General features: G+C 50.2%; 1 protein-coding gene across 2 annotated transcripts in view; it reads left to right on the top strand.

The window, feature by feature from the left end:
• The first annotated feature begins 2109 nt into the window (after window positions 1-2109).
• GALNT14 (polypeptide N-acetylgalactosaminyltransferase 14) overlaps window positions 2110-15434 on the top strand; it is a 93316-nt gene continuing 79991 nt past the window's right edge. Inside the window, exon 1 of one of the 2 annotated variants that reach the window (XM_021537019.4) lies at window positions 2110-2580. In XM_021537019.4, coding sequence (XP_021392694.3) covers window positions 2452-2580 — 129 coding nt within the window. In that variant the 5' untranslated portion in view covers window positions 2110-2451. The remainder of the gene's footprint in view (window positions 2581-15434) is intronic. The other variant, XM_085575873.1, reaches the window with a different exon arrangement.

The raw sequence follows: 15434 nt of genomic DNA, 5'->3' as shown, positions 1-15434 counted from the left end.
CATCGAGCCTTTGCCCGTTCTCTGCCGAGCACAGCGAGTTATCCATCACGGCACCGAGCCCTGCCAGTGAAGCTTTCCCTCAGCAGAGGGAGTTGTTTCTCAAGGTAATAAGAAAGCATTATCTGATTGCATTTTTGTCAGGTATGTCCTATTTATTACCTTACCTGTAATCTAATTTGTAATGTATTTCCTTGATATTTTCTATACTTCCCCTCTGTATTTGGTAATAGCTTCCCCTGAAAGTCTGACCTACAAAAAAGACAAGGTTTTTAATCCAGCTTTGAATGATGACACCCTCCAGGTGCCTTTATCTGAAAAAAACTCTCATTGCACAGAGGGAGGTCTGGTAGGAAAAACTCAGCACCCTCTGAAAATGTGTTGGGGGAACACTGTTTAACAGCAGCCAAGGTCATTTTGTCCCAGGCAGGAAAACACCCATGGCTATTTTCTACTTGTGGCAAGGTGATCTTTTTGATCAGAAAGCTATTCCTGATCCAAAGGAGGTATGTGAGAAGTAGAAACCAGTCTGTCCCAAGAGCAGGACAGCAAGAAAACAACTATAAGCCATGTAAAAACTACCACTGATGTGCCTCAGCTGCTGAAAGCTGCTCAGGTGTTTTACCTAGGCTGCCAGGAAAAAGCATAAGGCAACAGTTTGGGGAGAGAGTAGCACCTGTAGGTCCCAACTAGGTTGGGCAGAGATGTCTCATGGTGGCAGAGGTGAAGTGTGATGGTCCAGCTACCCTGAAAACTGGGCTGAGGAAGGTTAACTGGCATGACAAAGGATGCACACCCTGGGAACAGGCTGCATTTTCAGGTTGTGTGGGCTTCCCATGTGACATCAGGGTGGTGGCTCACCAGGGCATGAGAGCTTTCTGCCCTCTTCCCACCTGGTTAGTTCTTCTCCTGCTTGGCCATAAAACAATGTTCAAACTACCTGCCTGCTGGACCTGGATTTCCTCGTTCTGGTAAAGGTGTTTCAAAGTCACACGGCTTTAAAACAAAGAAAGAGAAATGTCCCTTTTTGTGGATGCTAATGAAATTTTTATCTGGGCATCTTTCTGTGAATGTTGGGCCTGAGAGGCATGGATTATGTTAGGGAGAAGGGCTTATTGAGCTCTGGAAATAAATCAGAGGAGGACAGAGGATGAAGATCGCAAATGATAAATTAGCAAGTGACAGAAAACAACTGCAGGAAATAATAAAGCCAGGAGAAGTGTGTGGGAAATGCATAGGAGAGGTTGTTTACAACATGCGCATTGGACTTTCCAGCATTTGACATCTTATCTCTATTTCATTCCATATGTTACTTTATGCATGGATTCCTGTTTTTATGGGGTTTGTTCTATAGTTTTTATACTAACATGAATGACTCACATCTGCTCCAATACTTGATTTATTCTCTAATGTCTTCTGCAAAGATTTGCTCAGCTCATGTAATACTTGTCAGTGGCAAGATCGGAAGAGCAGCTTCAGGCAGGTGAGCAGGAATAGCTGGGTGAGACAGCTTCAGGCAGGTGAGCAGGGATAGCTGGGTGAGACAGCTCTTTTCCGGAGTCCTACTCTGTAGTTGTGTTAGGTGGTTTTTTCCCTCCTCAGCAACGTCTGTAGTTCCCACTTTGGCTGCCCTGTGTGGACAGGCCTGCTGTGCTGGGGCTGTGTATGGAGCCAGCAAGGAACGCCCCACGGGACAGGGATGACGGCTGAGGGCCGTCCTTGCAGGACCATGGCCCGGCACTAAGCTGCTGCCGGAATACCAACAGCTGATGATTATGATTTTATTTTTTAAGTGTTCTTGACAGCTCTGGAGACACACATCTTCTCTTCCAAATCCAGTAATTAAATTCCACCTACCTGAATTCCCCCTGCTGTTTCAATTGGTTAAATTAATCTTCCCATCATGTCTGAGCCTCCTCTGTGTGTTGTTGAACGGTGGCCTCCTCCCGCCCCACAGTCGGGTGGGGACAGGGACCGGGACCGACCCGGGCCAAACTCGCAGCGGCGCTGGCCAGCCCCGCGCATCCCTTCCCGTGCCAGGGGCCCGGACTCACTCACGGAGGCAGGGCAGAGGGATGGGCGTCCCCGGTTACACACGGAGACCCCCGTGTCCCTCCGTGTCCCCGTCCCCGGGGCTGCCTCCCCGCCGGCGCGGAGTGGGCAGGGCAGGACAGCAGCTCCCCGGGGACCAGCCCGGCTGCCTGCGCGCTGCACCTTTCCCCGGCGAGCGGCTCCGGCTCCAGCCCCCCTCCTCCCGGCGCCTCCTCCTCCCGTCCCTCCTCCCCTCCCCTCCCCTGCAGAGCATGCACAGCCCGGGACTCGCATCGCCGGCTCCGAGGCGGGCGGGCGAGACCGTCCTCCCCGCCAGCCCCGCTCCCGCCGCCCCCCGAGCTGTCCGCGGCTCCCCGGCAGCGCCTCCCGGTGCCCCCGCCGGACTTTTCCCTCCTCCCGAGGATGAGGCGGCCGACGCGGCGGCTGGCGCTGTCTCTGCTGGGGGTGCTGTGGCTCGCCGCCCTCCTCCTCTTCTTCTTCGGGGCGCGGTGGAAGTTGGAGGCGGCGGAGCCCGAGGGACACACGCCGGAGGTAAGGAAGGGGCGGCGGGGCCGCGGCTGCTCCGGCGCGACTTGGGCGCAATGCCGCCGCCGCCCGGGGAAGAAGTTCCCGGCGGTTTTCGGGACCCTCCACCCCATTGCGTTCCCCTTCAAGTTGGGTACTGGGGTACTGGACCTGTGCCTTTGTGGGGGGTAGGGGTGGGCGGCGGGCACTAAGGTCCTTTCCGTAGCCCCTGGCTTGGTCTTCCCCGTCCCCTCCCTCCGCTCGGTCTCGGACAGCTGCAGCCCCAGTCGCACCCCCCTGCCCCCCTTCACCGGGGGCTGCGGCCGTCGGGGGTGCCTCGGCCGGGGGTACCGGCCCTTTGTCCCGCCGCCAACTTGGAGCATCCCATGCTCCCGGCCCTGCGGAGCGGGGGAACCGGTGCGCCCCAAGGAAACGAAACGCGTGGTTCGTGTCACGGGTGGGGGACCGGCGGCTCCTTTCCCCCGTAGATCACGCCGGGCTCCCGAGCTCTGCCCTAAAAGAGAAGGGCTCGGTCCTGTCCGGGCTGAAACCAGGGCGGAGCAGACTTGGATATCCGTGTTTGGCGTACGCGGGCTGGGCGAGCCCGGTTAACGCGGGGGCTTTGGCGGCTGGCTGTGGTGGCAGAGCAGGCTCGGGCAGGGCTGGAGCCCCGGCCGGGCTGGGACGAGGGTGCCCGTGCAATCGCGCCGTTCTGTGTCGGGTTGGAGCCCCCGGAGTGACAGCACGGCAGAGATGCGAGCAGCATCTCGCTCCACACAGGGAGTGAATCAGAGTAGTTTCACTGCGAATGAAAGGGGAGCTGCGAGCAGCTTCGGCTGAACGAGGTCCCGGCTCCTCTCCGGGTCCGTATCTCCTCCTCGGCTGAGAGCGGCTGGGGCTCAGCTGAGGGTTAACTTTCCAAAGGACATGGATTAGATGCTGCTTAGTTGTACTGTTGTAAATCTTGAATTAATTAATCCGGGTTAGAGCCCAACTCCTGAAAATACACCGAGATTTGGGTTACTGTGGCAGAGGAAGGGTGTGAGCCCTCACCCCCTTTTTTTGCACCAGTGACACCCAGCAGTGTTTTGCCCACAATATGTGACAGCTTTACGTGTTCGCCACATCTTTGGAAAGCCTTATATATGTGTCTGTCACCTCAGCAACTGAATTAACGACCTGATTGGAAAAAAAAAAAAGTTAGAACTCATAAAGCTTACTTTGATTTTTTCATTCTGAGGAATTATTGGTTTTTCTGTGGGTTTTTTTAAATAAAAATGATTGAGGAGGTTTCTTCAGGCTTTTGTAAATCTTTCAATCCTAAAAGAAGGGAGTGAATCTATGTGACTTCAGGCCCCAAAAAGACATAATTATCTATATGTTTGTTTATTTATTTAAGCTAGGGAAGGCAATAAATAAGTCAGTGAAAACAGGGTTAGAAGACAAGTTCTTTCTTAACTAGAACTGTGCTTTGGTGTCGGAACTGTATTCATAAAGATTGAAAAAAAAGACCTCCCCGGTTTGACAGGGGCTACTATAATCTCCTTGAAAGGAACTTTGCTTCTCGATTAGCAGCAGCTGCCGCTGAATTGCTGCCATTTTGCAGCCCATTTTGGCTTTCTGCTCCCATTCAAGACTCCCCTCACCTCGGGGTGTAGGCTGCGGATGCTGTTACAGGCTGGTCTTGGCTCCCACTGCAGGTGAAGGGAACTTCTGCCACACAGGATCTGTCCCCACGTTTTGAAGCTGCCACTACCAATTTGCCATAACTCCAGCAATTTGACTGCTTAAATTGCCTCTCCTTCATTTCTTCTGAATTTTCCATCCAAACAATTGCATCCCCTTGAGATACATAAAGTGCAGATTGTTTTTTATTTTTTAATGCATTGCATTTTTTGGCTTTGGAAACTGCTTTGGAGCAGTATGACTTATAAGCTGCTTGTGAGCATGGGGATGTAGTGTCCCTTCAGTTAACACTTCTGAACGGCTGCAGAGCTGACTGGGGTAACACAGACAGGAGTGCTGTGGTCCAGAGGAGCCTGGTGCTGTGTTCTGTTGCCCTGGCCAGTGGGACTGGCTGCTACTGATGAAAAGTTGAACAGTTAAGGGTTGTCCTCCCAAATTCCTTGGGAAACAAGAGGAGGTGATGGATTGCTAACAGCAGCTCAAACATTTTAAGACAGCTACAGAGGGGAAATGGAGCAAATCCACATAAACTTTCCTGGCAGCATTTTCCAAGCTGTTCCCTCCCCCCTTCTCTCCCAGTTGAGTTGTATTTCTGTGGACATGGGCACACCGTGTATCGTGCCTTGTGTAGGTTTAACCTTTAGACCTTTCCAGTTAGGCTCCAGCTGGTATTGCTGCCTCCTGCCCGTGCCTGTCCCAGGGCTCCTGGCACACATGGATCCTGGAAGGCCACGGTGCTCGAGCTCGCTGGCTGGCTGTGGCACACTGGTGGCTTCTTGAGAGCTCCCCGAGCTGCTGCCCTTGGCTCCACGGATGCCCATCAGTCACTGTAATTTTGGTCACTGCACCCTGCTTTACCCCAAATCCTGAGCCAGGTCCAGGCCTCAGCTTCCCAAAGGAAGGCTTGTGATGTTTTTCTTGCAGTCCTATGCTGAGGTGGGCAGGGTCTCCAAGGAGCAGGACCTTGGTGTGAGGGGTGCAGTGTTTGAGTCCTTCCTTTGCCCAAAATATGCTGCTGGCTTGGCATCTCAAGGACCTGGTGAAGGCAGGCATCCAGGGAAGGCCTTGCAGCAGTAGCTGAGTTTTTCCAACTGAGCTGCTCATGCCCAACGAGGTGGGTGCAGCAGTCTGTTGTAATTAACTTGGCTTCACCTTCCCTTGTATTTTTTTCCCCTGTATTCCCCTGCAATCCCTCTCTATGGATCTCTTGCTGCTGCCCGGTGGCAGGAAGGCAGAGGCCCCCCCTGGATGCCAGCCCTTGCTTCCCAATCCCTGTCACCTCCTTTCCCTTCTCCTCCTCCTCCCTGCTGCCTGCAGCTGCTGCTGGTACATGCCAGGGCAGCAGCAGCAGGTTGAGGCTGGATTTTAGGGTATGGGACTCACTCCTGGCCGTGAGGTGTAGCAACCTTGCAGGGCAGGTAGGGTATGGAAAACAAAAGTGGCCGTGTTTAGGACTATGAAGTTGTTCCTGGGAATACTTTGCCAGTCAGGGACAGTGCTGTTTTTACCGCTGCTGCCTGGGGGTTGATTTTTCTCTGTTTTCCAAGGGGCAGATCAAGCCTTGTTAGTGCTGTAACACTCGCCCTTTCACTGCCCTTTATGGAGTCCTGTGACTTGGCTGGGAAGAGGAGCTGTAGCAGGGCGCCTGCCCTGCCAGGGAGCTTTACCCAGCCGGGTGCCTGCTTAGCAGCCATGGGCTCAGGGAAACTGAGCCTGATGGATGGGGCTGTGAGGACACCGGACTGACTGGGGTCATGGATCAGCTGGGACTCGCTGATGCCTCCTTCCTTCCCTGCCTTTTGGAGGAGGGTTTCCAAACCTTTGCAAGTTTTTTGTTTGTTTTTTTTTTTTTTTTTAATTAGTTCCAGCCTGTCTCTTACTTGTCCCAGCAGTTTTCCAGCTGGTTAAACCAGGACCCGGAGAGGCTAATTGAACTTTGTATCCTTCTGTCTCTGGTGGACTCGGAGGAACTGGAATAATTTTATTGTCTTGGAAAATTGGGCTGCCAGAGACCCACCTGAAGTCACTGGGGAGGCAGTGGTGGGGCTTGGCATGTGTTCCAGTAATCCTGGGCTCATGGCCCCGTGCTACTGCCTGGCATCTCCCCTGCCTCCCTCTGATCCATCCCACTGCTCTGCTTTGAGGGGGGGGGGACATATAAACTAATAACTTAATTACATTAAGGAATAATGAGGGGAACTGATACGCAGGATTAATCACAAGCAAAATCCCAAATTAATTGTGAGGAGTACTTGTAGCTGGCTCTGCAGCAATGCTTTCCTGGTGTGCTGGCTCCCGTGTCCTATGCCAGTCTGTGGCTGGGGATGCTTATGAGGGAGCAGGAGATGAGTAGGTGGGTAATAAGCCTTTGGTCAACTCATTTCCCGCACCTGTATCAGACCACAGTGGCTGTATGGCAAAGCCCTGCAGCAGGAGAGGATTTCGGGAGTCTGGGTTCCCACAATCAGGGTCAGCAGTGTGTGCAGGAGGGACAGGAAGATAGTTTTTGTTTGGTTTGGGATTTTGTTTCCCTTCATTCCTTCCTGCATGCTAGCTTGCTCCCTCTGATGAATGGCTGAAGCACAGCTGACAGCCTCTGGAGGGAAAGCAGGTCTGTGACGGGCTTGAGTGCAGGAGAAAAGCTACAGAGGAAAAGTTTCCTTTATTAAAAAAAATGACCTGTTCTGCTTGACTTGTACTAGTGTTTGCAATGCAACATCTCCTTTCTGAGTGTGCTCAAATGCAGCTGGGGGATGGCTCCTGGGAGATGTGGAGAAGCTCAGCAGCCTCACTGCCTGCTCCACTGCTCAGCACCCTGCATGGCTGGACCTCAGTGCAAAGGGACCCTTGCCAGCTTTGTGCTTATGTGCCTTTCACCAGCCTATGCTTCCTTCTGCATCATTGCCATCTAGAAAGCCGCAGCACCTGGAGCTCAGCTGACAGTCTCCAGATATTAAATTCCTGTCAGTTTTATAGCAGCAGAGCCACTTAACAGATTAAAATAACTGTGTATCCTGCAAAAATTCAGATCTTGACAATTAAGGGATTGAAGTGGCAAGGCTGTTGGGAACAAAAAAAAAAACCAACAAAACAAAAAATAAAAAGAAAAAAAGAAGAGGCAGAGTGTTTAATATCCAGGAAGCTTGTATTGGCTGGGGACATGGATAGGTCCAGGTTGTGAGAGAAGGCAAAATTTATTTCATGCTTTGTTGGTGAAATCCCACTCTGAAATCTCTAGGAGTAAAACCAGGCTTTCTTGGTTGTGCAGAGCTTTGCTTGTAAAGGAGCTGTGATGGAATCCAGTCCCTCTCTCTCTTGCTTGTGTGTTTAGTGCTGGATAAAACAGAAAGCCATGCCCAAGCAGCCCTCATCTGTGGGATCAGGCAGGAGAGGTCTGGTGGAGCAGGGGTGAGGTGAGGAAGTCACCTCGGTGGCTAAACCAGCTGTGGACAAACGGTGAGCAGCCTGCTTGGTGCACCTCGATTAATTAACCTGCCCTCTGCGCATTACAGCGCTCCCTGGGATACCTGTGGAACAATAACCAGTCAATGAAAACCCTCCTAATTTTTCACTGGTAATTGCAATGAATGAATTTTGCCTCCATTACATTCTGGTGGAGCTCTGTGTTACAGCTGTGACTGATGGGGGCATAAATATTGATTGAACAAGACCTGTTTGCTTTGCAAAACAGTGAGCATTGGAATGTACAGGTGCCTTTCTTAGCTGGTGCTTTTAAAAGAAGTATCAGGGAGGGAAGGAAGGGAGGCAGGGATTCTGCTTCTCTTCTGGTAGGAGTATAAATAAATTTCTGTGCAGGTGGTACATGTTTTGTTGGCAAGAACTGTTGAGCACCAGAAGAAGAAAAATACTTTCTATTGTGCTCTGAAAGGATAAAAAGAGTTGGAAGAGTCCTGCTGCTTCACTATGAAGGGGTGTTGGAGATGGTTATGCTCTGAGGGTGGGTTGGGCTCAGGAGTGTCATGGTTTCTCTTGTAAACTGCTTCTTCTGTCAAGGTCCCTGTAGAGCACCCTGCACATGGAATTGCTGCAGGCTGCAGCATCCCTCTTCAGCTGGTGTAACGTGGTGTGGCATCATCCTTTTCTAGGTAACACGGAAGGGCTCAAGTCCTTGCTGCTGGGTTTTTAGGAGGACTCAGCTCAGGCTCACAGCCTGGGACCCTTGGTGACCTTTAGGGGTAGTCTTGACAAAAGTCTTAACTTCTGAATGGGGAAGTCTGCAAAATCAGCTCTGTGTCTGGGTGCCAAGGCTTCAGAGACACAGCACGTATATTGAAGTGTCTCCATGCTTGAGAAAGATGCTGACTATGAGGGAAGATGCCTTGTCCTATTTATCCTTTCACCACCTCAGATATGCACAGAGTTGGATTGTTTACTCAAAACCTCACTGTTTTCTCCTCGCTCTTCCTTTCCTTGATAAGAAAGTATCATCCTGATTTATTTTGATGGGCTCATGGCCCAGGGCCTGTCTTGGCTGGGTTTACTGCTTGCTCTGCTGAGACATCTCTTGTCCCTGGCTCTGCAATGTGACCCATGCCTCCCCATGGGCAGGGGACTCTGCACAAGGGATGGCTGCAGGGTGAGAGCTGTAAAAAATGGGAATGCTGTGCCTGAGGAAGGCAGGTCCAGGGAGCATTTTATGGTACTGACTAGAGGCTTTTTGTGTTTGGTTGTATGTATAGAGATGAGGGCAGAGTGTGGAAGGCACACTCTGCTGAGCTGCTGTGGCTCCACAGGTGTGAGCTGGGCAAGCTCCAGCATGGGAAGGGTGTTGCCTGGAGATTCAGCCTGGCAAATAAAACTGTCTTGTGATCCCTCATTAATGCAGGTGCAGTGTTATTGTCCCTGGGACAATAGCTGACAAATCCTGGGATGCTGAATATTGGGGTTTTGCGTGCTCAGTGTTTTTCTTGGGTCCATGGATGTTTGTGTTCTGCGTGCACAGCTCACGGGGATGCCACTTTGGTACCTCTGGGTGTGTTCCTCTGTCCTGTAGTCTCTTTGCCAGTGGGAAAAACAAGCTTGGAAGAAGTTGTGGAAATGCAAAAGCAACGTACTCTGCCTGGGAGAGTCTCATCTGTGAGGGCAGGCCAGCATTTGGTGCAATAAAACCAATTAAGGGGAATGTATCTGCAGAGAAAGCAGAAGTAGGATCTGTTTAAGGAAGACGTTTGCGTGAAGGAGTAATTACGTGCAGCCTAACGACAAAGGGTGCAGCGGATTGACTATTAATTGGAGTAGCAGGAGCGGGAGATTGCTGGCATTAGCTGTGTGTTTCTTGCTGGTTTCCTCCTGTTTAAAGAAGGAAGGGGTGAGGAGCAGATGATGGGGGGGAGTTTGCTCTCAATCCACTTTCCTGTGCAATGAAAAAGCCATTTCTCCCCCTTTCTCTCACAGCAAAATGTTCAGATTTTGCCAACGACGCTTAGTGCAGTTGCTTACTAAGCTGCAATTAAATTGATTTCCCACCCTCTTTACCCTTTTTGGTTCCAGAATCTCAGCAGGAATCAGTGTTACAGGAAGAGTAAGCCAAGGAGATCTTGAGCCCCTTCTTCTGCTCATCTAAATCAGTATTGCTCCACTTTTCATATGTATTTCCAGAGGAGCTGGGAAAGTTAGGCTGCCTAGGTATAGGTTTTCCCATGTAGCTGCTGCTGGGTGGGGAGGGCAGCTCTAGGTCAGGCTGGGTCAGTCTGTAGGGTACCTGGAAGGCCTTCTGCTGTGGGATGGGCATTGGGTGTCCTGGGAGTGGCAGTGGCACAGAGTTGCCCACAGGAGCAGGGAGAAGCATTTCTTGTCCTTAACATGTGCCTTTGGTGAAAATGATCAGTGGTGAGAGGTTCAGCAGGAGTTCACCCCTTGGTTCATGGAGGCAGCATTGTTGTAGTAATAGTTTGCCTCAGTCCTGCTGTTTGGAAACACCTTAAGCACCTTGGTTAACCCTTCCTGCAGCCTGAGGGAGTGAGAGGAGTGGTGATCCTTTGTGGGTCGTTGGAGAGGTGTTCGACTAAGGGATGATGTGCCAGTGTCACTTCTCCACGGGGGGTCAAGGTGACATGCTGGATGCTGTACTGTCCCCAGACAGCAGGTGTGCAGATGGGTGGTGGCACTGGGACTGTGTGGCAGGGCTTGTGTCCCCCGCCAAACCCTGCCTTACCACACATAGGCAGAAATTAGTGATGATTTACTGCAAAGCAGCTTGAGCTTCAGTTTTGTGGTATTATTTGGAGGAGCAAGTGAGCTAATGATTGCACCTCATCTCGGAAAGTACTGCGGGAAGTGCAGTGCCAGGAGAGAATTGATTCAGAAGCAAAACAGGTTCATTTTCAGATCACGCTGAAAGAAAAGGGAAAGACAGATTCTCCTTTATTTTTTCCTTTTTTTTTTTCCTTTTTCCTTTTTTTTTTTTTTTTAAACTTTTGTTTTTCCCCCTCAGTCTCAAGTGAGACTGAAGGTCTTAGCCTTTCCCTCTTTGGTTTTCTTGTGGAAACATCAGCAATAAACCTGATTGGAAAGTGATACGAGGAGAGCAGGGTTCATGCGGTGCAAAAACAAATGAGCTATGAAATCACCCTCTATTCTCCAAACATTATTCATGAAGCCAGGAAAATTGAGACGGATGATTCTTTTTCGTTTGAAGCCACTGAAGGAGTAAGTCCAAAGGATGTGATTTGGCCCATGCCAGGAGAGAAAGGCTGCTTTGTCCTGGCTTTCCAAATAGCTTTGCCTGCATTTAGACACACACCATTTCCTCCTCAAGGACCACCGTCGGCATCCGCCAGTTACAGCCACACCTCATAACCCATTATGGAGACACACAGCTCACAAATAAGACACAAATATGTTCAGTAGTGCAGGCCTTGGCTGCAGGCCCCCTGGGCTGGATGGAGTTCATGCACATATTTTCTTGCCTTTGTGTTGAATTTTTAGTTGCTTGTTGTTAGGTGAGGTGGAGAAAAGTTGAGAGGGAGAAGTTACAGGTGTGAGCAGACTCACTTTCAATGGCTGGCTTAGTTCTTCTTACAAAACGGGGATTTAAAAATAATATATTTTTATTTAAATGAAGTTTTTTCATCTGGGTCTAAGTAATCTACTTTACCCAGTGGGTTGATTCAGGATCATTCAGGATGGAATAATATCCTCTGATATCCTTTGGGATCTGCCTTGGGGGATGTTTGGGATGCAGCCCTTTGCACTTTGACCTCACCTAGATGAAATGCAGAACTCAGGGTCTTGGTTAGGGAGGGCACATGTTTTTTCTGGTGAGTTGGACAGTGAGAAGACACTGGGAGCTGCTGGAGCTGATGTGTGGGAGCCAAGCTGGGAAGGAGACTTGTATAGCATTGTCCTGCCTCCAACAGGAATGGAGCTGGATGGAGTAAAAGCAGGGAGGAGTCGTGGCATTCATAATGCCCGTTGCATTGTCCTGGTGCCATAATACAGTGTAATTTGGAGAGAGGCAGACTCAAACATGCATTACCCAGCCATCTGCTGCTGCCACTGGGATCCAAATGGATGAATATACGCATAGTGCTCAGAGTTAAACCATGTACGATGTGTAGGCTGCATATGGTTTGCTCTTGGTGGTACGGCAAAAATGTTTTGTCAAGAAGAACTTCCTATCCTGCTCTCCCATCCTGCAGGAAGATTTCTGATTTAAATCTCTGTGGAGAAAAAAGAACCAACCCATGTGCACCCCTTGGGCATGTGCCCTCAGCCCAGCAGTGTGCTGGCAGCCGTGTTTGCTGGCCATGGCATGAGAGGAGCTGATTTTGGGGTGGAGACCCCTTACAGAGGTGATGTGTGAAGGGTTTGGTCAGAAGCACTAGAAACAGTGAGAAAGTGAAATATCTGAAAATTGAAATTAGATTTGCAAGTGGTGAGTAAGGGAGTCGAATGATGAGAAAAGTGTTATGTTGCCTGGTGATATGGCCTGTGTTACTGAACCTGGGTGTGGATGTGTCTCCTCAGCAGGGACCTCCTGGATGCACCTGCACACTCAGGAAGCACAGCGTTTCCAAAAATCAAACATAAAATATAAACACAATCTGCCTTGCGAGATGAGAGCGAACTCCAGCAGGCATCTGAATGCTGGGGAAGGTCGTTCAGATGTTGTTCTTCACCTGAGGCACTGTGGGATTCAGCAAGGTGAGGACGCTTTTCCTCCTGAAGGCAATGTCAGCAAAGGAAAGGCAGTTTCAATTTGGCCTTTGCAGGCAGAAGCTCTGCTCGCATGTGGGGAACAGCAGGAAATCGTGTTGGTGCTTTAGGGCACCAACTGTTGGGATGTGGAGGGCAATCAGCCTTCCCCAACAGGCACAAGGGGTGTTCTGGAAAATGGGACTCCCTTGCTCTTGGTGCCTTGCTGCATCCTCGGGACTGCAGCTCCTGCTGCCATCATTGTGGTCAAATCCTGACTCTGTCAATGAAAGAGAAGTTTCATTCACAGAAGTGAAGCACATCTCTGCTGTGTAACCAAACCTTCTGTTTACCCAGAGCATTGTTCTGGGACAACAGCCGTAGCACTGGGGCAGAGCTGGTGCTGCAGCAGATACAGGCCCAGCACGGGGATTTGCCCATGTGATACCTGGAAATTAACTCATTAAATAAAGTAATTTGCACCTTTTAATCTCAGTGATTCCTGTGTGTGGGCACCTGTATTTAGGAGAAGAGCTTATTCTGCTTCAATTAATTTTATATCAATATGAACTGAATAATTAAAGGTGTGAATGAAAGGCCAGGTAGCTAATTCCCTTCCCTCTGGTGCACAGACTGCACTGAGATAACCTGGGAGAGGGAGCTCCTGGCAATGCATATGTTAGTCCAGACAAAAGAGCCAAACAGTCCTGAGTTTCTATATGTAAATATCAACTGGGATCAACTAATTTTTGATGCTGATCTCCTCGTCTTGATCTTGGTTTGTGCACTGGCACCAGCTGTGTGTGTGTGGCTTTGGGCAACCCAGCATTTCTCTGTCTGAATGCAAACTTGGGTCTCAGGATGTTCTCCCCATCTTTAGGCAGAACCAGCAGCCATTACTGCATCTGAAAGATAAAGCAGATAAATTTGCTCTTTCTTTCTTTGTTTCCAGAAGCTGTGTTTCAAGTCTGTAGTCCAGGAGTGGCTGTGTTTCAGAGGTGTTTCATTACAGTAGGATGCCATCGATAACTGGCTATTTTTGCCTGAAAATCACAGGGAACTTTTCAGAATTGTATTAATCCAATGAAAGAGTAAAAACTTTCAAAGTGTAAAAGCTGGGGACATTTCTTCTTTGAGAGCAAACTAATGCTTGACCTAAAAAGTATGATATATCTGAAGTCCTGCAGTGCAGCTAAACTCATGTCATGCTCAGGATTTCTTCTCCTCCCCCAGTAATCCTTTCCCAGTGCATCACACAGGTACAGGAGATTAATTTGCTCAAGCTCTTAATGTTTGCTCCATATTACAGGGAACCCAAACTCGACAAGAGGAAGACACCCAGTTCATCCCAGTGTGTGCTTAAGGGTTTTGCCACATGGGATTTGGTGTGGAGAGAACATATGGGGAAGGCAGCGTTTCTGTAAGCAGGGCTGATTTCAGTCCTGTAAAGGACCACAGGGAAGTTTGATAACCCAGCAGCATGGTTCAGTGCCTTCCCTTGTGCTGCCTGGCTGTGTTCTTGCAAGGAGCCACAGTGTGATTACAAGGGCTGTTAAATGCCCTTAATATTCACACTGTTGGAGGAAGCATTACTCCTGCCGGCTCTGCTGTCTGCTGCCGTTTGCAGTAGCATCTCATTGATGATTAAATCACCAATGCCACAGTGAGTAGTGTGTGAAGCCCCTCCAGCCAGGAGATGCAAAGGCAGAGTTAAATTCCTCCTGTTTGTCTACTTTTTTTTTTCCTTCTCTTAACAACATTTTTTTAAGCAAACAAAGCACATCAGAACATTTTGGAGCCATGAAACACGATGGGAAATGAGCCCCTTGAAGAGAAGTTAAGAGAACAGGGCACAGGACTTTGAGGGGAAGGAGCTGGAGGGCTCAGGGCAGCCCATGCTTGATGCAGCCATGCTTGCATGCTGCTTCTCCTTGTCCTCTTTTCAGGCATAGATAGGAGAAGCAGCAAACTGAGTAATATGTATTTGTGTGCTGAGTAATACGTATTTTTCTGTATACACTGATATGTACTTGGTGGTGCGGGGGGAGTGGCAGAGGGCGCTACAGTTTAGTGGGGGGGGGGGCTTTTGGAACTGAAGCTAAGGGCTGTTTTTTTGTGAGAGAGCCCTGTTGTATCCTAACTTCTTCTGGGTGGAAAGCTGCTCCCATTTGTGTTGGGTTTGGAGAGTGTTTGTACCCTATCGTGCCTGAGCCACTGCCACAGCTCCCATGTTTCCTTGTCTGGCACTGGGATGCAGCTATTTCTCCAACAAAGCCTTGTCCCTCATGTGCAGCCTCAGCTCCCTCAGACAATCTTCATCTTGCCAGGTATTTTAAGGAAAAAGAGCCAAAACCAGATTCTTGGCACCCTGTTCTGTTTGTTGGTCTGCTCTGCATCCCTCTCTGTCCCTCAGGGCTGTGTTTGCACTTCCTTGTGTGCCTTCCTGCTCAGCCGCAGGTTATCACAAGCAGGTGGCTTGTCTTGGAGGGCTCCCCACACTTCTTCTTTGTCCCAAAATGTGCAGTGTCCATCCAGCCATAAAGACTTGGATTTTACTTATGGGGCCAGGGGCCTAGAAACTTCAGTGGCTGTTTGGGAGAGAAATACTGAGCCGAGCATCCTCAGCTGCAGGGAAATGCTGGGACTTGCCCAAGGCTGGCTCCTGGCAGCGCTGCAGCAGCCCCCCTTTCCTGCACAGGTATTGCCGGGGAGGAGGCTGGCGCCTCCACAAATGACTTGTTTGCATGGCCTGCCCTGCCGGGGCGTGGGTGAGGAGCCCTGACAGGGTGGCCATTAGCGGAGCTGCCGGGCAATCGCTGCCGTCGCTTTGAGTTAGGGAGAGCAGGTGCTGGGGACGCCTGGCTGGGCGCCGGCAGGAGCTGCGCTCGGGGCTCGCCGAGCCTCCATTGATTTCTGAGCTTGTCACGCTGTTCATTAGGAGTGGGAGAGCAAACGAGGTGCTTAGCAGGAGTACTCCAAGCTGATCCTGATGGAGTAGGTTTCTCCGCTGCCTGGTTAGAGAAAAAAAAAAAAAAAAT

The sequence above is a fragment of the Lonchura striata genome, chromosome 3 (assembly GCF_050655825.1).
Source record: "Lonchura striata isolate lonStrDom1 chromosome 3, ASM5065582v1, whole genome shotgun sequence".
In the NCBI taxonomy this organism is placed as follows: Eukaryota; Metazoa; Chordata; class Aves; order Passeriformes; family Estrildidae; genus Lonchura; species Lonchura striata.
This window is presented reverse-complemented; position numbering and strand designations above follow the sequence as displayed.